The sequence below is a fragment of the Gopherus evgoodei genome, chromosome 10 (assembly GCF_007399415.2).
Source record: "Gopherus evgoodei ecotype Sinaloan lineage chromosome 10, rGopEvg1_v1.p, whole genome shotgun sequence".
Classification (NCBI taxonomy): Eukaryota; Metazoa; Chordata; order Testudines; family Testudinidae; genus Gopherus; species Gopherus evgoodei.
In genome coordinates, this window is record NC_044331.1 from 17,160,735 (window position 1) to 17,183,992 (window position 23,258).

The following is a 23,258-nucleotide window of genomic DNA, read 5'->3' on the forward strand; positions in this document are numbered from 1 at the left end:
GCTGACATTAACGTGAAGACCAGCTGTCCATATGAAGAGAAATATTTTGTCCAGCTTAAAATCTGTTTACATTCATTCACTATAAAATCAATTTCACAGCTGTGTGGTAACAGTTTAGACTACAAATAACCAGATTTATATCACTTTTCCTATTCTTTCCTCTGTATCATTTTGTTTCATATCTAAGGTCATCACAAACCTAAACATTTTTTTTAAATGAAGTCAGTCACCTAATACTTCTGACCTCTTAGATCTCCTTATATAGTATTAGTCTTATATAGTTGTTTTACATATTAACGTTTCCTGTTAATCAATACAAACAGATTATATCATAGAGAATTTACCTTAAAGATGTCAGATATAAAGCTGTGAAATCTGTCAGCAAAATTTGACACAAAATTCCCCACAGATCAATCCATGCTCTCCATATGTGCAGCAATCCCTTGGCCCAATTGAGTAAAAGAGGGAGACGCAGCCCTAATTCTGAATGTTCATATTTATCTGGGCTTATAAGGGATTCTGAAAGTTACATGAACATGGTCCGTAGCTTAATATAAACATAGATATAGAAGAAAAACTTTAAAGAACAGCGAGGTTAGAGATGGAAAGACAGTGTGATCAATGGAAGGAAGGATAGAGCAATCTCTGCTAAGGCATAATTAACAAGTTCATCACAGGCATCTATAGTCTTTTCAGTAATAAGGAGTACTTGACCACCACAAGTTGACAGCTGTCAAGAGTCTATAATACCTGGAGCTGATTGAAAAGCCGACACTTTCATTAAAATCTCTTTGAACACATTTTCACCTTTTTTTTTTGGAAAAAATATTTTTCAGAGAAAATGCTCCAACCGACTCCAATAACAGCCCTCAGGAGTGAGTGAAAAGACAGGCTGAGCTGCGCAGCTCAACAGTACCTTGGGTGCAGTACAGGGGGATGTTTTGCAGGCCAGTGCAGTGCAGCAGCGGGCTGCTCCGGCTGCAGCGTGGGGGTGTTTTGCAGACGCTAGGGGCAGGTAGAGGCCAGGGGCAGCTCACCAAAGTTCAGTGCCTGGGAACTTTTGGTGACCACTAATTTTCTTTTGGTCACGTGAGCTAAACAAGCTCGCCTGGGAGATGCCTCCAGCCAGACACGTGAGGAGCAGGAGTCATAGCGCTGCAGTGAGCCCCGGCCACCTCTGGTCTGAGATGGGGGCTGCGGTGGGGGCCACCCACCCTTTCCCGGCCCCAGCAGGAGGGACAAGGAGGCTCCACCCCAGCACCAACCCACCGTCTCCCTAGCTACACTGAGACGCCGCGAGAGCGCCGAGAAACTCCCGCCCCTCACCCCTCATTGGCGGACTCTTCCCTCGAGACCATCCAATCCCCAGCTAAAACCGTTCCCTTGGCAACCAATAAACTCTCCGCGGCCTAGCGGGCGCGGGTGCTGGGAGAAGCCTGCCTGGAGCCGACTCCTCTATTGAGGCCCCCCAAACGGAGCCCCACCCCGACCTTCCCCCAGCATGAACGGCCGGGCTAGCTTGAGCGGCAAGCCCTACAGCGCGGGGGTGCGCATCGCCAACTGGAACGAGGACGCGTACTTAGAGGAGGTACCTGAGCCGCTGCCATTTCCTCGGATCCTCCCCCCTCCGGCGGGCTTCCCTTCTGTCCCCTCGCCCGCCCCCCGTTCCGGCGGGCTCGGGGTGGCCCCGCCTTCCTTCTGCCCGCCCCCCCCCCGCATTTTGGGCAGCACCCTCTGCCGCCCCTTCCGCCCCACGCCATAAGCAGCAGCATCGCCCCTTGGGTTGGGCAGCGCCAAGCTAAAGCAGGCTGGCATCCGGGGGGGAGGGGGCAGCCTGCTTGTTAATCCAGGGGTGGGAAGGAGACCTGGTAGCAGCTGCCCAACTCCTTAATCCCTAGAGCAGGGGTTCCCAACGCGGTGCCCGCGGGCACCATGGCGTCTAAGTGCGCCCACCTACTGGCTGGCGGACGAGCATCCGCCAAAATGCTGCTGACAAGCTGCGTCATCCAGAGGTGTCACCACCAAAATCCCGCCAATTTTTGGGGGCGACACCTCTGGATGATGCTGCCTGTTGGCGGCATTTCGGCGGCGACACCTATTGATGTTGCCACTTGTCAGTAGAATTTCGGCAGATGGTCATCCGCCGCCACGGTCCTCCGTGGCTCATCATCGGGCACCTGCCAGACAAAAAAGGTTGGGGACCACCGCCCTAGAGCATATGGGCGCTTGCTGCCCATGGCATCTGGGGCCATCAAGTTCATCCAAATCTGTAACTCAGGCTCTGGGAAGGGGCTAGCTCAGTGGTTCTCAAACTTGGGCCACCGCTTGTTCAGGGAAAGCCCCTGGTGGGCCGGGCCGGTTTGTTTATCTGCTCCGTTTGCAGGTTTGGCCGATCACGGCTCCCACTGGCCACGGTTCACTGCTCCACGCCAATGGGGGCTGCAGGAAGCGGCGTGGGCCGAGGGACGTACTGGCCGCCCTTCCTGCAGCCCCCATCCAGTGTCCTCACGGAGGATTTCCAATTTGATCACCTTATGCATAAGGCTCTGTTACAACCTGGTAGGGTTCTGCCGCCACTAATTGCCAGAGCCCACTCAACTAGAGCTCAGGCACCTTTGGCAGCCTTTCTGGCACACATCCCTATCCAGGATATCTGTAGAGCTGCAGCAGGGTCCTCTGTCCACACATTTACCACTCATTATGCCATCACTCAGCAGGCCAGGAATGAGGCTGGATTCAGCAGAGCTGTGTTGCAATCTACACGTCTGTGAACTCCTACCCACCTCCAGGGCTACTGCTTTAGAGTCATCTAATATGGAATGAACATGAGCAAGCACCCGAAGAAGAAAAGACAGTTACCTATTTTATACTGGTGTTCTTCGAGATGTGTTACTCATGTCCATTCCATGACCCACCCTCCTTCCCCACTGTCGGAGTTTTCAGCAAGAAGGAACTGAGGGTCGGGGAAGCCGGCAGTGCCCCTTTACCACACTATGAGAGTGCCACTCCAGGGGGCACCAGAGCTGATCCCTTATGGATATTGCTGATGAAAAAACTTCTGGCACTGGTGCATGTGGCGAGCACACACACCTAATATGGAATGGACATGAGCAACACATCTCGAAGAACACTAGTTACGGAAAAGTTAACTGTCTTATGTAAGCAATGCAGTATCTACACCAGTGGTTGTCAACCTATTTACACCTCTCGATGTGTTATGGGCCACATCAACACAATATATATACTACTGTATGGCCCGGAGGATGTCATATGGGCCACAGTTGTGTGCTGTTTAGGCTGCAAGCGGGCTGCAGGTTGGGAACCTCTGGCCTACACTAACAACGCATTGACCTTACTACAGCGACATTGACTCTATGCTTGTCATGGAGGTGGAGTTATGAAATCTGCGTAGATGGGCAGTTATGGTAGTCTGAGCAAAAGTTTTGTGTAGACGCTTACCTAGGGCAGGTCTACACTACAGGGCTAAGTTGACCTAAGTTATTCACGTAGCTGGAGTTGATGTACCTTAAGTCAACTTATAGCAGTGTCGACTTACCTTATGCTTCTCATTCTGGTGGAGTACCAGAGTGGACGGGAGAGCAATTGGTGGTTGATTTAGCGGGTCCTCACTAGACCCGATAGAGAGGTTGATGTAAGCTAGAGCACACTGTAGAGTAGATCACGCATTTGTGTAAATGGAGAGTAACTCCACTGAAGTTAATGGGTTTACCCTCAGTGTAAAACTAGTGTGAGATCAGACTCAGGTTCCTGGAATATTTGTGAGCCACCTGCCACAGGCACCTATTCATTGATTTCCGCCTAAATGGGGCCCTTTTAAAAAAATATTATTTACATTGCATTTAAAGCCAAGATGATTTTTAAAATGCTGGATACTATGTTTAATTTCTCACTTTTGTTTTTAAACAGGACCTCTTGAAAGATTTTTTGTATAAAAGAGAAAAAGGAGAACTTCTAATACAGAAATCAAGGAGACTTAAAAATAATCTTTTAAAGCAGGTAATGAGTTCTTAGCCTTTCATCAATTCTGCTTCACCGCTTATAAAATGTTGCAGTGAATCATTAGCATTGGCGTAGTGAGAATACTATGTTTTAGCATTCTATATGATACATTACAATAATTTTAAAACAAATTGAAACAGTCTGTACCAATCTATGTATATTTTAACTTAGATGCAACTATCAGTTTCGAAAGATGGATTTGTTCACTTTGGAGACATTGTGATGCTTTTGAGCCCTGAAAACAATAAATCACCTATGGAGAATTACCCTGCAGTGCGTGGCAATCTAACTTTGGCTGTTACTCCAGATGATATAACAGTACATATGTCTGAGTCATTGCAAGTCCCCTGTGGAGTGAGTGCAGTGAAAAGCGTGAACCCTGTTGGTCGAAATGCATTTCGTATCCTAAGGTTTGGTATCTTGCATTCAGTAGATTCAGTAGTAGTTAAACCCTTGTGTTAAGGTTTGATCTTATTTTGTGAAATAGACAATGAACTTCCTTAAAAATGAAAATCAATGTGCAGAGCATTTTATTGATTTCAGTCTAATGGTTTAATTTTTATTACACATTAGGTCTGATTCTGCTCTCGTGCCAGTGTGCATCCAGTAATTCTAATGAAATCAATGAGATTACCTTGGTATAAATCTGGTGCAAAAGCAGAATCAGGCTCACTGTATTTATTTTTCATAAACTAACAAATATTTTAAAGTTGAAACAGCTTATTATTGACATAGAGCAATATTTTTAGTTAACAAAGCATTTACAAACATAACTGGTTACCTTGCATGGATGTTATGAGAATTAGTTAAATCTTACAGACTTCCTTCTTCTGTGCAAGGACACAAAAGAGCAAAGGGTGCCTCTTTGCCCTGACATTCTAAAAGTTGAGCAGTATCTCTGAATAGTTCTTGAGAATATTAGAAAAGATGGCATACTTAAATTGTAAACTATTTGAGGTAGAGGCTTTTTGTTATATGTGTATATAGAGCCTACCACTTCTGTGTAGATAGGAATATTTTTATGAACTAAAAAGAAACTCCAAAAATATATTTTTTATTCTTTTAAACATTCTCTGCTGTGGGTTTAAAAGCCAAATGTTGTATCACTGTGCTAATGGAAGTGAACTAGATGCTGACATTGACTAGAGATTCCTGGATCTGTAAACTCACCAAAATCTAAAAAAGTAAACAAGCAGCTTAAATTATGTAAAGTTAAATTTATTTTTAAAATTATTAATTAAAATATAGATAAGGGAAAAGATGATGCAGTTTTAATCTCATAGCCTAGTCATAACCACTGAAGTGGATGATGGGGACATGTTGCCCTGATTGAATATAGCTACAGGACTAAAGCATTTTCAGTTTCCTGTCTCTTTATGAGGTTATACCACTGCCTAGCAGTGCCCCTTTAACAAAATACATCAGTGTTGCAGAATAATACTTATGATCAAAGGAAATGAGTTAATATTACTATGGCAACTTGACTTTTGAATTTAAAATTCTCAATTTTGACATTTCATTAGCAGACATTTATTTTTTGCATTGAAATGGATGATAAACCGATATGAAAACTAAACAACATGGTAAATTACAGGGAAACACTCCTTTTGCTTTTTGGCAGGGATTTTTCAGATACATGAATTAAACATATGGAATGGGATTTTCAATAGTGCCTAAGGGAATTAAGTGCTGAACTCCCTCTGAATTTCAGTGATATTTGGACACCAAGCTCCTTTAAACTCCTTTGAAAATCCCAGCCTATATGTTTAATGTATGCAGCTGAAAAATAGCACTGACAGCCTAATTTTCCACTCTGAGGATTAAATATTTATATAGTAAATTATTTAAATTCCAACTCTTTCTATAATTATTTAAATTTCAACTCTTTCAATAATGTATTTTCTAATAGCAATCTTAATAATAAGCAGTCACACCAGCCTCTTCTATAATTAGTAATTCTGAACACACACACAATATACACAAATCAATGCATATGGCATGTTTCAGTTTATATGGTTCTTTTCCTATGTTAACAGTGTTGAAGGAAATTCTATGGGTGAACCCATTAGATTTGGACAGAATTTTGGTCTTGGGGCAACAGGTGGTTTTACCGATCAAATGGTAAGTCAACACAGATGTAAACTAAAACTGTAGTACATATTGATACTGTAAATTAGGTTACTGTACATATTTTGCATGCTATTTTGGGGCAATAAAATATGCAATAGTTATTACTAAGCAAAGAATGAACCTGGAGCACTTTATGTGAGGAGAGGGGATAAGCTATATACTGTAGAGCACTCAATGTGTCATATTGTACATGGCCAGACATACCAGTTTTGCAGGACAGACCTAGGGTCACATTCTGATTTAGGTTAAATCCAGAGTAAATCCAGAGCAACTGCACTGACGATCAATTGAGTTCATCTGCACTTGCACCAGTGTAATTGAGATAAGACTGTGGTCCCATGTCCAGTAGTGGTGTGACTGTCATTTGGTCATATTCATAGCATATACGTTTAGCTATCAATATATTAAAATCTACAGTTAACATTTGCATAGAAGGTACCCTATCGCCAAATAACCATCCTCTATGAATAAGCTATTTGGAGCTTAAAAAATCCCCCTAAAAACAAATATTTACTTGCATTTCCTTATCATGGCTTGTCTCAAATGCAACACCTATTCAGAGAGCTTTACCAAATTTCTAGGAATCAGGAATGCAGTCCAGGACTATCAAACTCAGGTGATTTGAGTGAGGGAGATTTTTAAAAAAGATGGACATTTTAAATATCTCATGAAACACCACAAAATGCAGGAAGGTTGATGTTTTAAACTCTGCCTATAAATGAATTGAGAACAAGAGACTCTCTCCTGAAAATGGAAGAGGTTTGGCAAATCTGGAACCTGTGAATGAAAGTCTGTATTTTTCTAAAGTAAGTAAAATGTTAGTGTCTCAGTCTGAGTCAGGCAGCAGGATTCTAGTAAATGTTAATATTGTGTCTGTTCAGAAGACAGGAAGAGTGCTGAATCAGAGAACAATCTATAAAGCCACTATAGGTACCACTGATAGATTTTTTTTTTTTTTTGGCCTAGCAACCTTGCCTGTGTCTTTGTAATCACAGTGACCCTTTGGAATACAGATCTCATTTATATATCAGTGATCAACTTAGATATCTCGCTCTTTTTGAAGTCACTTGTTCAATTTGAATGCAGCACACTATTCATAAGCTCATCAGTCATGTAGTCTGTTATAGTTAAGAGTTTTGAATTCATGAGAATTGACTGACTGACTTTTTACAAAGAATCTGTTCCTAGTGTTGAAAAAACAAGTCTCTTTTTTATAACTGCAGTATGTTTTGGGTCCAATCCAATGCTTATTTAAATCAGTGAGCATTGGATCATCCCTAACAGTAGAAGCACATATTTCAACAACAGAAATATAGTACTACTTTTGAAGCACAAAGGTAACCCTATGTTTGTACAGGCATTTTTGTATACTCTTTCATGTTGGTCTTACAATTCTTTGCTTGCACAGATATAAAACTTTTCTTCACCATTTTTTAAAATTCTGGAATAAAACAGACTCTATGCTCAGAAACAATCAATTTTATAAACAATTATTAAAAACTAGTTGAGTGTTTTAAAATTATTTTATATAAATTTGTGTGACATTGCTTAACACAAACAATTGTTCTTTTATCTGTAGTAACTTAGTAGTTTAATCATTTAAACTTACATTGCCATTCATGTATGTTTCCATTTACAGTTATATCTTGCAAGTGACCATAAATCATTTACGAGATTTGCTAAAAAATCATACCTTCAGCAAGTGTTTTTGACAGATGAGCTCTCCTATCTGACATGCTGGCAAGCTACCTTTTTGGATCCACAGCTGCGTCTTGAATATGAAGGATTTCCAGTTCCTGTAAGAAATTATATAGAAAGTAAAACCCTAGTAAATATTAAGAGTATTTAATTAATGCTTTCGATAAACCATTTAAAAAAATGCATTCATTTTATTCTTTACAGTATTCTGAAAGTTGTGGTTAAAAGCAAATTATCCATACATAACTGTGGGAAACAGTCTGCAAATGATAGCTAATGATTAGAGCAGGGGGCTAGAATTCAGCATTCTTGGGTTCCAGTGTTAACTTTGGGGTTGACTTGCTGTGTAATTAGGATAAATATTTTGGCCAAAATTTTAAAAACTGGCCATTGATTTTGGGTGCCTCAGGTTCTGGAGTTGAATTTGTAACCTCTGCAGTCTGACTTTCAGAAGTACCGAGTATCTGCAATTCCACTTTTGATAATAGGAGCTGTGGCTGCTCTTTACTTCTGAAAATAAGGCCCACAGGGCTCCAAAAAATGGAGGTACCCAAAATCAGTGGCCACTTCTGAAAATGTGGCGGCTAACCTCAGTGTGTATATGTAACATGGATGCAATATCTACCTCACGGAGGTGCTGGAAGTTTGTTTAATGCTTCTAAAATGCTTAGAAATCCCTCAGTTAAGACCTCTATAGTTCAAGGTAAATGTGAAGTAATGGTATTATATTATAAATATAACAGTTCCTCCACTGCCAGCCACTACTTCTGTTGTAATATATTTCTATGAAGCTTCTGACTCTCAAAACCTGGTTAAAATTATGTAATCAATTAAGACAATATTCTCTTTTCATGGCAGTTTTAAAAATATTTTTAAACAGGTTAATTTAAGATCAATCTTGTTGTACTTTAAAAATAAATTAAAAGTGCTCTTTGCAAAAATGTAACAATACAGTAAAAATTTATTTTTAAAAATACAGAGGCCCCAATTCTAGACTGTTCCACAGTAAAATGTGCTGGGGCAACCAGAAGGATCTCTCCACTAGGAAACACCAAGTGAAACTGGGATTCCTCTGCTGGTATAGGACCATTGCCTGGCTTTACACTGCTCTTTTTTACAGGGCCCAGCTCTGGGACATGCCCGTGAAGGGAAGAAGTGTATTGGAGGAGAGAGCTTTGAGCAGGGGGTTGGACTAGATTACCTCCTGAGGTCTCTTCCAACCCTGATATTCTATGATTCTATGATTAGGAGTGACCAGAATGCTATACATTCAGCTACTGTGGGCTACTGGATGGTCCCTTGGGAATCGCTGCAGTTAAGCTGTAAAACCAGCTTATTTACACTGTGGGCTGGACGAGCCCATGACATTCCAGTATCAATGAGGTACAAAGTGGCCCAGAATCAGAGCTTGTGTTTTTAACATGTTATATTCACTAACTCAAAACAATTCACTTGCACGGCAAAAAGACTATTTAACAACAGTCTATAAAATGTCTGTGAAAAAGATTCTCTTGTTTATTCTTTCTCTAGGCAAACACTAAAGTCCTTATCACTCATTGCCATACAAATAGAGGTTTAGCAGTTCCTAGGAACTATTGGATAAGGTAAGTATAATTTATGACAATATAAATATCAGGGATGTTTTTCATTAATCATGATATAATGATGTACAAGTTCAGTATATCAAGAATATAAGCAGTGAGACAAGTGCTTTAATCACACATTTAGTGGGAAAACAAAAAGAGTGCAGAACACATTCGCTCACTCTCAATTTATTGTCGGGCTGTAATTTAGTTCTACCTTGGGTTTGCAATCAATCAGCTCAATCTTTTTCACATTTTCCCCTCAGATTTCCAGACTTCTCTCTTTCTTGGATGGTTCAGTTCCCCCTTTGAATATTCTGACCAATTGTAGTCCTTTATTTGTAGAGAAAGTTGTGTATGAGGAAGTGTCATAGATCAGAAATATATTTTAAAACAATGCAGGAAATTGCATGCAGGATACATGAGACTCTCACAAAAACCAAGTTAATATATTGGTGTGAATGTAACTTCTGCGCTGAATTATTGTTTTGACTCTACATTGTTAATGAGTATAACAATTCTTTCTCATTTAATTCCAAACAAAATTCAGCTCAGAATCCATATCAGACCCTCATGGAGGCCTTTGAGGCAGAAAGTTTGCTGGGGTGAGGCTGAAATGGTGAAAGCCAGGGAGCCTGTAGTAACCCAGCACAGCCTCCAAAATCGATAGAGTTGGCTGGGGAACTGGGTATTTTCAGTGCAGTCCTATATCAATGGGGCACCTGTAGCACCCCAACTAAAAAGAGCTGCCATTCACCAGTGCAAATTCTGAAGGAAGGCAGGCAGCAGCAGCACCACCTGCTGTTCCTCAGGATGAATGAATACTCCCTGGAGTGTTTTGGGATTTAGCTGGGTGAATCTGGACCATTGCTAACTTTTCCTCTTGGCTTTTGATTTCTAAAATTATAATTGACAAATAACATTTTTTAAAAAGCATGAATAATATGGCTTAATAAACCAAAAACTATGTGAGAAAAGGTATTTGCAAAATGGTTAGAGAAGTAATTTACAGTTTATATTGACTCACCGTTAACTTCTGAGACAGAGCATGGAGTGTTTTTTTCTCTTGACAGGTCATACTTTGGAAAGGAATATGAAGTCATCTGTCACACCTATCTGGATTCCCATAAAGCTGAAGAAGATAAGAATTACTGGATAATAGTAACTGCGAATCCCAGTGATGATGGAAATACTGTGTTTGACAGACCTAAGCCTCCCTCAGAGGAGACCAGAGAGAGAGAGAAGAATGAACTTTATGCAGGAACATAGAATGTAATAGTCCAAGGTCAAAAATTTTCATTTTATTTATGCTTTTACAAAATGAAAATTCTAATTTTGATGATAATTAGAGCTTTGAGTGCACTTCACACTTTCTCTATTCACATTTTATTTTTAACCCTAGATTCATTTATTTTATAAGTAGTTATGAAAATCTGCCATTAATTACACTGGGAAGCCCCACTGAAGTCAGGGTTTCACTTAAATGTAACTGAGGACAGAATTTGGTCAATAAAATTGGTGATCCATGTACAAGCTCAGCTCTAGGAGTTCTCTTAACCAAGCAAGGCTTGATTTTCCCATTTTGACATTCACTGATGGTAACAGATGTGTCAGAAATTAGTAACACTAATGGATTTTCCTCAGCAGTCCTAAGAACTTATTTAACTACTACTTTCAAAATAAGCCACTGTCTCTTTTTTAAGGATAATGGATATATGGTAGTTTCCAAAACATTAAAAGCCAAAGGCATGCCATCTTATCATTGGAATCTTCGGCACTTAGAGACCACCTCAGAGAACCTTATGTCAATTGAACTCACATTTTCCTCTGGCTAGCACAGCATTGCCAAGTGTTCAAAAATCATAAATCAGGCGTCAAAATCATAAGATTGGCTTACAGATTGTGACTTCTAAAAAAAATAGTAATTTGGGGATTCTTTAATTTGCCTTTTCGATTTTGAGTCTTTAGGAATCATGTATTCAAGCTTTTCTTCAGAATTACAAGGCTGGGATGGAAGAGCAGCAGCATTGTGATAGGCTATTGGTGTACAACAAGGGAAGGAAATTTTTGGCCAAAACGAACCAAGACAAATCTCCATTCTTATAAAAATGGTGAGGAATCTTTAATGTCCAAGCAATTCAGACAAGACCTTGGTTTTAAAAGTCTTACCAAAATAAGTTTCAAGGAACTCTGCAAGGGCTGATTTGACCCTGTCATAATTTCAAGCTGTATTTCTAGAGTCTGTCTGATTCAAACCCAGTGCCTAGGACTTTTGAACCACTGTCTGCATCCAATATAAAATGATCAAATTCTTCTTCCTGGAGAACAAGAAATAAAGCCAAAAATTTATGAAACTAAGAAAAACTGATTACCCATTTACTTGCTGCAAAGCTGAAAAACTACTGATGCTTGTGTACAAATCTATTGGTCTACAGTACCCAGTGAGTTTCTCTGTTTATATACAGTAGTTAATTCCAGTCCTTGGAGGTACAGTGATAACTTTAAAAAGAAAGTACACAAAAATAAGCACCGACTGAATGGGTTGTCTTCTGTGTAACTTTTTTGGATGTTCTCTTGCTGCCACAATAAGCCAAATATATTGTTCATAGAATTGTCCTTTGCCCTTTTCCCATGACCATGCCAGATGGCAGATGGTAAACAAACAGATCTGGCTGCTCTGGTGGTTTAGTGGTCACAATGTACGTGGTTAATGGGCCTCTAAATTCTCCTGCCTCCTTAATCAATCTAGAGTTGTTGCTTGCAGTGCTTACAAATGCTAAAAATTAAAGCATCTTACTGTTTGCAATTATAATCCAAAACCGTAACCTATTTTAACATAATATATTGTTAGACAAAGAAAAACAAGTGCTTTATTACAGGGAAGAATTTGAATTTCACAAGGCATAAACCAGTCGCATACATTTTTTACCTTGGCTATAACTATTCGCAGATGAATCCACTACAGTCTAACTCAGTATTTTTATAATGTAATGGCATCATGATATGTTATAGTATAAACAATTAATCTCTTTTTAAAAATCGTATTTTCTTTTTAAAATTGAGTTTCTGTAAGATTTTAGTATAATCATACAGTTCTCAACACTGGTCACAAGATGGCAACCTTTTTTTAAAAAAAGAAAACAGTCCATCTGAACTGCTTTAAACATTTTAATCCAAATCATCCCTGATACATAATGCCACAAAACGTAATCAAGTTACAACAGGCTTGAATTAAGGCCATTAGGTGTTTCCAGAGTGTTGTCCTGTTTTTAGAACATGAAATTTAATTTTTAGGAAGCAAAACTAGGCATAAGGACACTTGAAACCACTCATATGAAGTCAGTTTCTGAAAGACAGCTAACAGGAATGGAAAACAATTAAGAACTAAGACAAGTTTATAGGAAAGAATATCTTTAGAACCTGTTTCCTTTATTTTCTAAACATAGAAGCAAGTACTCCTAGCTGCAATATGTGATAGACAGCATAAACTATTTTAGGGCTACTGTACTACCTACTCTGTATACAGCAATCTTAGTTCTAGAGAGAGATTTGAGGATTTTTTTAAATCTTCAGATTTTTCCAATAAAACTCTATAATCCTACTTAGAATAGGTATTTTTATATCTGATACACTTGGAAAACTCAGTGTTCAATAACACACACACTTGTATTTTGACCGCTGTGGTGGTGAATATATAGGGCTCTAATTAAAAATGTTATATTCCTCAATATGGACTCAAAATCTGAACAAGTGTGGTGTAGACTTCTTTGCATGATGGTGGGCTTGTTTCTTCATGCACACTTGGCATATATAATTAACATTCTGGCTTCTTTTTGTGCAGAGGGAGGGAAGGAGAGTTACCTGCTGACCCCATGCTGCAGAAAACTAGCTGGTTAGATTCTTCCAAGGGAAGATTATTTATTTAATTCTGAGGGTTGAGTCTTTTGTTTTTTAACTGCAACCAGGGCCAATCAGAGGGGGGGCCAGGAGGGCCATTTGGCCTGGGCCTCAAGCACAAAGGGAGCCTCAAATTTAGACAGTTGTTAATTTTTTGGCATTTGATGAGTTTCACAACTTATTTTTATGTGCATCCCTATAGGACCAAAATGTGACACACACTCTCAGCCTAGAGCAGCAAATTTAAGCAAATAAGAGAGGTGATTTGGTTTTTTGTTGACAGATATAGATTGTCATATTAAAGAGTTAAAAATATTCATAAATATTAATAAAAATATATCCGTTCTGATGGTGCAAGATTAGACTATGATGAATGTGTCCTCTCAGATCAGGTGATTATATAAACAAACCACTACTAGTGGCTGGTGCTGGATCAGGTGCATGTTGAAAGATTGAGAATTGTTACATTTTAGTGTCTTTATAGTTTTAAGTCTAGTTGACTAAGGAATTATTTATGTATGCTAATTCCTCATTATTATTTTCATATGGTAGCTAAAAAAGGTGACTAGTTGGTGAGCCCTAGCTTGGCCATCATCATACACGTTCATAGTTTATAGGCCCAGATTCAAGGTGAAAATTTGTGAGGACAATCTTATACAGTGACTTTTGTGAGGACACGTTTGAAATTTTTGGACATTATCCCTCTGTCTGTATCCATGTCTGTGTTTACTACAGGGGTCGGCAGTCTTTCAGAAGTGGTGTGCCAAGTCTTCACTTATTCACTCTAATTTAAGTTTTCTTGTGCCAGTAATACATGAACATTTTTAGAAGGTCTTTCTATAAATCTATAATATGTAACTAAAGTATTGTATGTAAAGTAAATAAGGTTTTTTAAATGGTTAAAGTTTCATTTAAAATTAAATTAAAATGTATAGTCCCCCAGAATGATGGCCAGGACCCAGGCAGTGTGAGTGCCACTGAAAATCAGCTCACGTGCTGTCTTTGGCATGCATGCCATAGGTTGCCTACCCCTGGTTTACTATATATATGTCATCTCTTTGTCTTCAGCTCAGCCTGTTATATTATACTTTGCATGCTTGAGTTTTATTCAGTGATAAGGATAATAACCTGTCTGACCATTTCATTTTGTGTTCTTAATTAGTATTCCTTTGTTTTAAGTCTTTTCAGTATTTATGTGCGATTTAGTATTTGTGTACATGTTTACAGTAGAAGATTTCAAGTGTAGATAAGCTACTTATTTACATCAGAATATTTCAAGTGTGGATAGGCTACATATTTACTTTAGAACATTTCAGGTGTAAATAGATCAGATAGATCACTCTGAAGAGGAGATTTGAAAGTGATGCAAGCAAGAGATGGCAAAAACAACGCAGTGAAGCAGCAGCTAAGAGCTCAAAGCCAATAACTTCATTTCTCAAACCACTGGAAAACACACCTTACCCAGCAAAAAATGCTACAGATAATGAAAACTCCGCAACTGCAACAGGTAATATTTCAATGTCAATGTCAATACCTGAACAGTAGTCGAGAAGGAGATGTGCCAACAGTAACAGATGCTGCAGAAGATCCTGTGTACAGTCAAGAAACTCAACAGCAACAGGAAGATGTAGATCTTACGCAGCAAGAACAATTCATGAGTATTACAGATTTGACTGTGACTGACATTGGAATTATTGACCAGACCAATGCTGCCCAAATGCAATCTTTTCTTCAAATTAGTTGTTTTTAAATTCCAAGTAACATTCCATGAGATGCTGATAATCATGCTTTCCCTACTCGTCTGACCTGCACAAGAGACTGGTTATTCTGGAGTATGTAAAAATGATCTCTGTACTGTGCACCATGCTGTATTTTGAACAAAAGTGCTGCAAATACATCAGTTCTCTCTGATCAATCAGGATGGAGCATCAACAGAGGTTGGAGGAAATTGAAAGACCGAATACCATCACATGAGAGCTCAACATCACACAAAGAAAACTGTTGCATGGAAATCAGCCAGTAGGGCAGCATCAGCTGAAAATTCAGTTGAGAATTTACTCTTGACTGAACTCTCTACAGAAATTAATAACTGGAAGAAACTTCTTGAGCACATCTTGAATGTCATCCTTTTTCTTTCTGAGCGGGGATTAGCTTTCTTTGGTTCCCGTCAACGTATTGGTGATCTTGCAAATGGAAAGTTTCTAGGCATAGTTGAGCTCCTCAGCAAATATGACCCACTTTTATCAGAGCATGTTAAATGCGTTTGAGAATCGCAAGAGAATCAAAAGCGCATGCAAGTCCATTATCTCTCCACACACATACAAAACGAGTTTATTGAGTTATACGGGTCATTCGTACAAACAGCAATTCTTGATGAGATTCAAAATGCCAAGTATTTTTCAATCATTGTTGATGCCACTCCAGATTGTTCTCACAAGGAACAGACTACAATGGTTATTTGATATGTTAAGATTGTAGACAGCTCAAAATTTTCAATTGAAGAAAGGTTTATTTTGTTCGATAATTTCATGAGAAAAACTAGAAAAGAAATTGCTGCTCGAGTACTAGCAATTCTAGAAGGTTTTAAGTTAGATTTTCAAGTCTGCATTGTTCACGCCTATGACAGTGAATCTAATATGGCTGGGAAATACAAACTATTTTTTCCAGCTGTGGAAACCACACACTAAACCTTGTAGGTGTTAACTGTGCTGAATGATGCAAGGAGGCAATTACGTATTTTGGAGCTCTTCGGCAAATGTACAATCTCTTTACTAGCAGTCCAATAAGGTGGGAAATTCTGAAGCAATATCTTCCTGTTTCACTGCATGGGATGTCCAAAATTAGATGGTCTGCACGGATTGATGGTGTTCAACCAGTTGCTCAGCATTTGAATTCAGTGAGACAGACTTTAAATGATCTTGAATTTCTCAATCTCACTGCACATGTCCAAATTTGAATGCATTCTGATGTCATCTTTGTGGATGAAGCTACCTACTTTGATCCACCAACTAATCTGGTAATTGAAGCACTCAATGCTACACTTGATGTTGAGAGGGATAACATTGAAAGACTTATCAATGACATTCAGCAGATTTGTGAACAATGGGCTGCAATCCTGACTGAGTCCAAATTAGTAGCACAGAATATTGGCATTTTATCTGAGTTCTCCACCAATTGCAATTTACCTACAGAATCCGATGCCAAGCAGACTATAGGATCAATGTCTTCCTTGTCATCATTGTCTCTATTCAAATCGGGTCTTACACGTTGATTTGAACCACTATGACTAATTTGTACCCTTTTGGAGTTTCTTTGGGAATTCAGCAGACTGAGTAATGAAGATTACTTTCTGCAGCTGAATAATTTCAGCAACAGTACAACAAAGAAATCTCAAAAGATCTCAGTGACGAGGTCATCTTCCTCAAACTAACATATTCCACAAACTTTAAATTGGATTGCAAGCCAAAGGAATTGCTTCAAGAAATACTCAAACTTGGACTCCCTGGGGGTGTTTCCTAATATCACAATTGCAGTGCGTATTTTTATCAGTTTGCCCACATCAGTGGCTTCAGGTGAAAGCACCTTCAACGTATTGAAGCAGGTAAAGAACTATCACCGTTCAACTATGTGACGAGCATTTGAATGGGCTCGCCATGCTTAATATCAACTGTGACATTGCATGAAAGCTAGATTTTTCCTTAATAATTAGTACATTTGCACAGAAAAAGCATTTGTTAAATAAAAAAAATTCATATTCAAATTATGTCTCTCTTTTCTTGGTGCCTTATTTGTGTCATCATTTTTTATTTTTATTATGGCTAGGGGCCTCAAAAGCTGGAAGTGGTGCAGGCCTCTATGGACCTCTGAGAGGGCCTGACTGCACCCATTGCTTTAGAATCTTGACACAGAACCAGCCGCACCAAACAGGCAGAGCGGGCCTCTGGCTAGGATGGCAAAAATATAATCCACCAGGTCTTTTCTCCCCATTCTAGGCAGCCCTGTTACCATCTCCATCCCTTTCCTCTCACATCAGGGGGTAATTTCCTTTATAACTGTAGCAAAATGATTCAGGAGATTTTTGCCTCCCACTCTCAGATTAAGGTGGGGTACTTCTGGAAGCATGAGTCATGGCTGATGGGGTCTCAACTGGTCTAAGCCACTTAATCGGGTCCAACAGTGTTGGTACCTCATGGTTCCAGCAGTAGCTGAGTTGAATAATAGAGACTGGGGAACAAAATCATTCCGATTCAGTATTTCTGCACTGTATTAAGGAATTGAATCCTATGCCATAACTGGAGGTGGGAAAGATTGATTGGTGGTGGTGGCTAGGGCTAAAGAAAAAGCTGCTAGAGTGTGACCTTTATACACCAAAGGAAGGGAGAATGTCACTCTTACCGGACAGAACTCCTTCATTGGGGCTGGAGGGGGCGGATAACCAACACGCTATATCTGTTGTATATTTTTAACAGATAAAACTTAGTTTTTCATGTTTTAAATTTTTTAATCTTAAGATATAGAACAATTGTAACTTGAGTAGAAATACACCATTTTTTAAATCAGAAATAATTATTGTGTTTAATTACTTTTTTCCTCTGTGCCATTTTATAATCATAGCAGGACAGGACAGTCCATCAAGCTTGGATAGTGGTACTTTTGAGCTGGTTGAGACCTGTAACCTTCAGATTTATGTCCAACAACCCATCCAATATTTGGCAACATATTTATTCACTGGCTGATTGGATAATGAAGATGGAGCAGAGTAGGGCACACATATTCCAGGTCATCTGTAGTAGCAGAATGCCTATGGGCTGGTCTGGCTGGGTACATCACTTACATTAAAAACAAGCCGAACATTGATTTGAACTGTCCAGACATTGAATGGGATTGTCCATATTAGAACAAGCAGCTCCCTCTTTTTATCGGTCTAATCCATCATAAGAAACCCCCAACTCCTCAGTCACTACCCATAACCAATAAATGCTTGACCAAAAAGACATCCCTTTTACCACAAGTAAATATAGGCTCTGGGAGACTAACAAAGACAGTGAGTTTTCACAGCTAGAGATCCTCCACCAAAAATGCCTTTCAGATTTCTTTTCCATGAACACTCATAATGCATGATTTTTATGTTGGTGGAAAGAAGTCTGGCACAAATATAAACTCATGCTGAAAATGTTCATGCCATCATCTTGAAATCTCTCTGAGCCTTTCTCAAGCTTCAGTCATCCAGTCAGTGAGGGGAACCATCACCATGTGACTTGCATAGCCAATCACACACCATGAATAGTGAATAGTCAAAGATAATGAAGCAAACAATTCCTGAGCAACTCACAACTATATTGACGTAAGGTTTTTGAATGACAAATTAATCAATAAAAAGAAATCTGTCTGCAGATAATTCACAAATTGAAATAAAGGCTAAATTCATCAGATAAGTCGTTTGCTATTAATAGATTGTAACCATAACCGTGAGGTAGATGTGAGTCAGTGCAGTTCGGGGCAGAGGAGTGATACGATTCACTAAGTCAGCAGATCACCACAGTCTCTGCCAGTTAGGAAGACACTGTAGCCTAGTGGATAAAGCACGGGAATGGGGCTTGAGATCTTGGTTCTGTTCCAGACTTGACCACTGACATGCTAGGTAACCTTGGACAAGTCACTTCACCTATATGCCTTAGTTTTCCCACCTGTAAAATGGAGACAATGATGCTTACCTCCTTTGTAAAGTGGTTTGAGAGCTCCTGATGAAAAGCGCTGTAGATATTGTTGTTATGAAAGCTTTCAAGCTCTGCAGCAGCAAAGAAAGGCCTTAACCTCCTAGCTAACTGCAGGGGTACAAGCTACCACAGCAAGCTGGAAATCCAAACAAGGCTTTTTCTGTTTCCATCTGTTTTTTCACTTTTTTCTTTCTGTTTTCTCCCTTTGCCTTCATAACCCACATCTCCCTTCACATCATGTCTCCTCCACTCTGCCTCCTGGCCCAAACGTTATATGTCTTCAGTGATTATAAAGTGTTCTTAGTGCATTTACCACTAGTCCTTGGGTCCCTAACTCAATCCCACAAGGCTCTCTAGAGGCTACCTTTCCTTGGAGTGATGGACATAAGGTATTGGTTCTGGCCAGGCTAGTGGCTCAGAGGAGGAGACTAACAGAAGGATCAGTAACTGGGGTAAAGAAATTTTAAAATACTCTCACCCTATGAATCTTCCACACAATAGTGGTGGGAAAATATCCAAGCACTGTACTGGAAAATTTGGTAGGGTTCACCTTCTGTCCCCCTACCTGCCTTGCCAGCAGAGCACTGGGAGCAGCTTGCAGCAGCCATCTACCTCCTCCTCTTCATTGTGCCATGCTGGCTTGGATCCAGCTTTGAGACCAAAGAGCAGAAGCTTGCTTCTGCCACCACATCTCCTAGCAGGAGGAGGAGAAACTGGAATACCTGTTGCCCTGTTGGAAGTGTGATAGTCCAGCATGGCCATGAGGAGTCAGAGTAGGAATGCTAAATACATGATGTCCAAGATACTTGACAGCTGAATATTATTTGCCGTAGAATCTCAGAGTTATAAATACTTCGGGAATGGAGGTTGTTCATAACTCTGAACAAAGCATTATGGTCATTCTTTCAAAAGTTTACAACTGAACATTGACTTAATACAGTTCTGAAACTTTACTGCAGAAGAAAAATGATGTTTTAATTTAAATGAAACAAGCACAGAAACAGTTTCCCTGCGTTGCCAAGTCTTTTGTTAAAACTTTCCCTTTATTTTTTTAGTAGTTTACATAACACCGTACTGTACAGTATTCACTTTTTTGGTTTTTTTTCGTCTCTGCTGCCTGATTGCATACTTCTGGTTCCAAATGAGGTGCGCGGTTCACTGGGCAGCTCACGACTGTGATGTTTGTAACTCTGCAACTAGGAAGTGTACATGTCAATAGTGCATTTGAGTTACTTGTGCTTTTTCCTTATGGGTAGCACACAAGACCACCTCCTTCCTCTGTGCACAAGAACAGAGTTCTCAGTATTAGAAAACATCTGTCAACAATTCTTCACAACTCTTCTAAGTTTCTAAATTTTGTTGCCAACAGAGGGCTCATAAAAGTAAGTACCAGGTAATAGGCATGAACATGAAAAGAGTCTGACACAACCATCACTGGGATTTGCCGATGAAGGATAATTTATGCACAGGCATCTCTGTTATTTGTTTACATATGCATCTTAGAATGCCTGGTCTCTGACATCTGTTAAGCACTGCTGCACAAGGTATATCAAAGCAAAGTTCAGCAGACCATCCAGTTATAGGTCATGTAGGCTTTATGGTTCTCAGTGGTATTGTCTGGTTTCAACTGTAAGCGCTGGGAGTGGCTTGCAGCAGCCATCTACATCCTCCTCTTCATTGCCCCATACTGGCTTGGATCCAGCTTTGAGACCATATCTTCCTCTGAGTTTGAACAAATACACAAATTTGGTAAGTGTTCTTTCTCCATTCTCAGCACGTCCCAGCCACTGAGGTCTTCTTTTGTAGATTATTTGTGAGAGGGTGCCTTGTCCAGTCATTTTTCTGACTTCTTCATTTGTCTTCCTATCTCTATATGTTATTCCCAATATTCTTCTCAGACATTTGTGATGAAATGCATCCAGCTTGTGTGTATCTTTCTTGGTAAGTTGCCATGTCTCACTGCTATATGTTTTGATGGTGATAATAATTGCTTTGTACACATTCAGTTTTGTCTTGAGGAAGATGTTTTTGAGTTGCCAGATGTTTTTGAGTCTTCCAAATGCAGTGTTTGCCTTCCCAATTCTTCTTCTTATTTCCTCAGAATTAGTACCATCTTGGCTGATGGTATTTCCAAGATACGTCAAATTGTCCACCTTCTCCAGTTTCTCTTCTTCAATTTTGATTTCTGTCCCTGTAGTCCCCATTAATATGACTTTACATTTCTTTGCATTATATCTCAAACCTATCTTCTCCATTACTTCTTTTACTTGGCTTGTGCATTTTTGTAGTCCGTTGACATCGCTCTTATCAGTGAAGATGCCATCAGCAAAGTCTAGATGAAATAGCCTTGAATTATTCCATTTTAGGCCATATGTATCACTGTTGCATTGTTTTAATCCATAGTCGATGACTAGCATAAACAAAAAAGGAGACAGGATGCACCCCTGCCTTACACCTATCTTGATGCTCAATGGCTTAATCAATTTTCATGCAGCATTTTGAGTTGGCATAGAATGCCTTCATGATGTTGATTAATTTTGTTGGACTTCCATATTGTTCCACAAGTTTCCACTTTGTTTCTCTGTTTACACTATCAAATGCCTTTTGAAAATCCACAAAATTAATGGCAAGGCTGCCTTGGAATTCAATTGTGTTATCTCAGGGTGAAAATAGCATCTGTGCATGATCTCCCTTGTCTAAATCCAGATTGTTGTTCACGTAGGATGGTATCCATCTTTCCTTTCATTCTGTTCAGGAGGACTGCTTCTAGTACTTTTCCTGTGACAGACAGAAGTGTTACTCCGCTCCAATTTGAACAATTGCTTAGGTCACTTTTCTTTGGTAATTTGATTATGATACCAAGGGTCCATTCCTCCCGCACTTTCTCCTCTATCCATATTTTGTTGCACAGTGAACAGATGACTGATTTCATGTCTTTGCCTCCATATTTAAGCATCTCAATATGAATGCCATCCAACCCAGGTGCCTTGTTGTGCCAGTGTAGACACAACCTGACATAAAACACTACCAGTTGGTAAATTCTCAGTTGTTGTACTGAGATTTGGCTACACCAGTTCCACTGATGTTAATGAGAGGCTAAAAACCACACTGATGTCCCTATGAATGTGATAATGCCACCAAAGGGAATACGAGTCACATATGGTTATATATGTATATAGTCAAAGGTAAAAATTTCAGAAATGTTTAAGAAACTTAGGAGCATAAGTCCCATTTTCAAAATGTCTTAGGAACCTGTGTGTGTGAGGCTATGTCTACACTATGCAGCTTTAAGTGACACAGCTGTGCCGCTACAGCCGTGCCGCTAAAAGGCACACAGTGTGGCTGCTGTTTGTCGGCTGGCAAGAGCTTGCCTGCCGACAAAAAGCTTTCACCTCCAATAAGCACCATTTGCTTAGTTAGCAGGAGAGCATTCCTGCCGAGAAAGCACTGTTCGCAACGGTGCTTGTCGTTGGCAAAACGTTTGTTTTCCGGGGGTTTGTTTTTTTAACACCTCTGAAAGACGAAAGTTTTGTCGTTCAGTTGCCAGTGTAGACAAAGCCAGACTTTCAATGAAGGTTAGGCTCCTGAGTGCTTTTGAAAATGACACTTCAGTGTTTTTGAAAGTTTTACCCACAGTTCTTATAGATCCCTTCAACACACAAACACAACAGAGGCAACATCAAAGTAGCTAAGAAATGAGGTGTATCAAGGCTTCAGTGGCTTTTGTTTTCTTGGCAACAGTTTAACCTTTTTAAACAATAGTCAGCATGTAAGTTGTTATTATAGAGTCTCTAAAAGACTTAACATGGCAATTTGTGAAATCCACAGCAGACAGCATTCTCTACCCTTTCTTCCTGGTTTCTTGCTACCTCTCCTGATTGGGTTGTCTGGGTCTTCCTCCTCTTGCAGCCGCAGCTTTCAGTAGCGGGTGAAAGATTAAAAACTCCTGTGTTCCAGTTCAAGTTTTTCTGTCTCTTCCTGTCTTTTTGCTGGCAATTTTAGCAGTGTTAGCCTTGACCAGAACACCCAAGAGGTACTGTAGCCTTGCAAGTAGTGAGTGTAATTGACCACAAGAAAGCAAGCATATTTTGGGACTTGTGGATAGTTTGGGAGAGTAGGTACTTTAACACTGACACAACAAAAATCTGGGTTTTAGACACAAGTGCGGGTGCACGTGTGCAAGACTCTCTCTCCCTCCCTTTAGTGTAATTTC

The 23,258-nt window shown here is 39.7% G+C and overlaps 1 protein-coding gene and 1 long non-coding RNA gene across 4 annotated transcripts in view; one reads left to right on the forward strand and one right to left on the reverse strand.

Moving 5' to 3' along the window:
• The window catches only part of LOC115658522, a 95,430-nt gene extending 93,751 nt beyond the window's left edge, over positions 1–1,679 (reverse strand). Inside the window, exon 1 of one of the 2 annotated variants that reach the window (XR_004002322.1) lies at positions 1,593–1,679. This is a non-coding gene — a long non-coding RNA (uncharacterized LOC115658522). The remainder of the gene's footprint in view (positions 1–1,592) is intronic. The other variant, XR_004002323.1, reaches the window with a different exon arrangement.
• CFAP161 (cilia and flagella associated protein 161) lies at positions 1,401–17,042 on the forward strand. Of its 2 annotated transcripts, XM_030577607.1 has the most exons (8): positions 1,401–1,588; positions 3,928–4,017; positions 4,192–4,430; positions 6,057–6,141; positions 7,790–7,948; positions 9,379–9,452; positions 10,505–10,716; positions 14,645–17,042. In XM_030577607.1, exons 1-7 carry the CDS (start codon positions 1,502–1,504, stop codon positions 10,698–10,700), a joined length of 930 nt encoding a protein of 309 aa, XP_030433467.1. In that variant the 5' UTR covers positions 1,401–1,501; the 3' UTR covers positions 10,701–10,716; positions 14,645–17,042. The 2 variants fall into 2 exon arrangements, with proteins under 2 accessions (XP_030433467.1, XP_030433466.1); XM_030577606.1 differs by lacking the exon at positions 14,645–17,042 and having other exon boundaries at positions 10,505–14,138.
• The last annotated feature ends 6,216 nt before the right edge of the window (positions 17,043–23,258 follow it).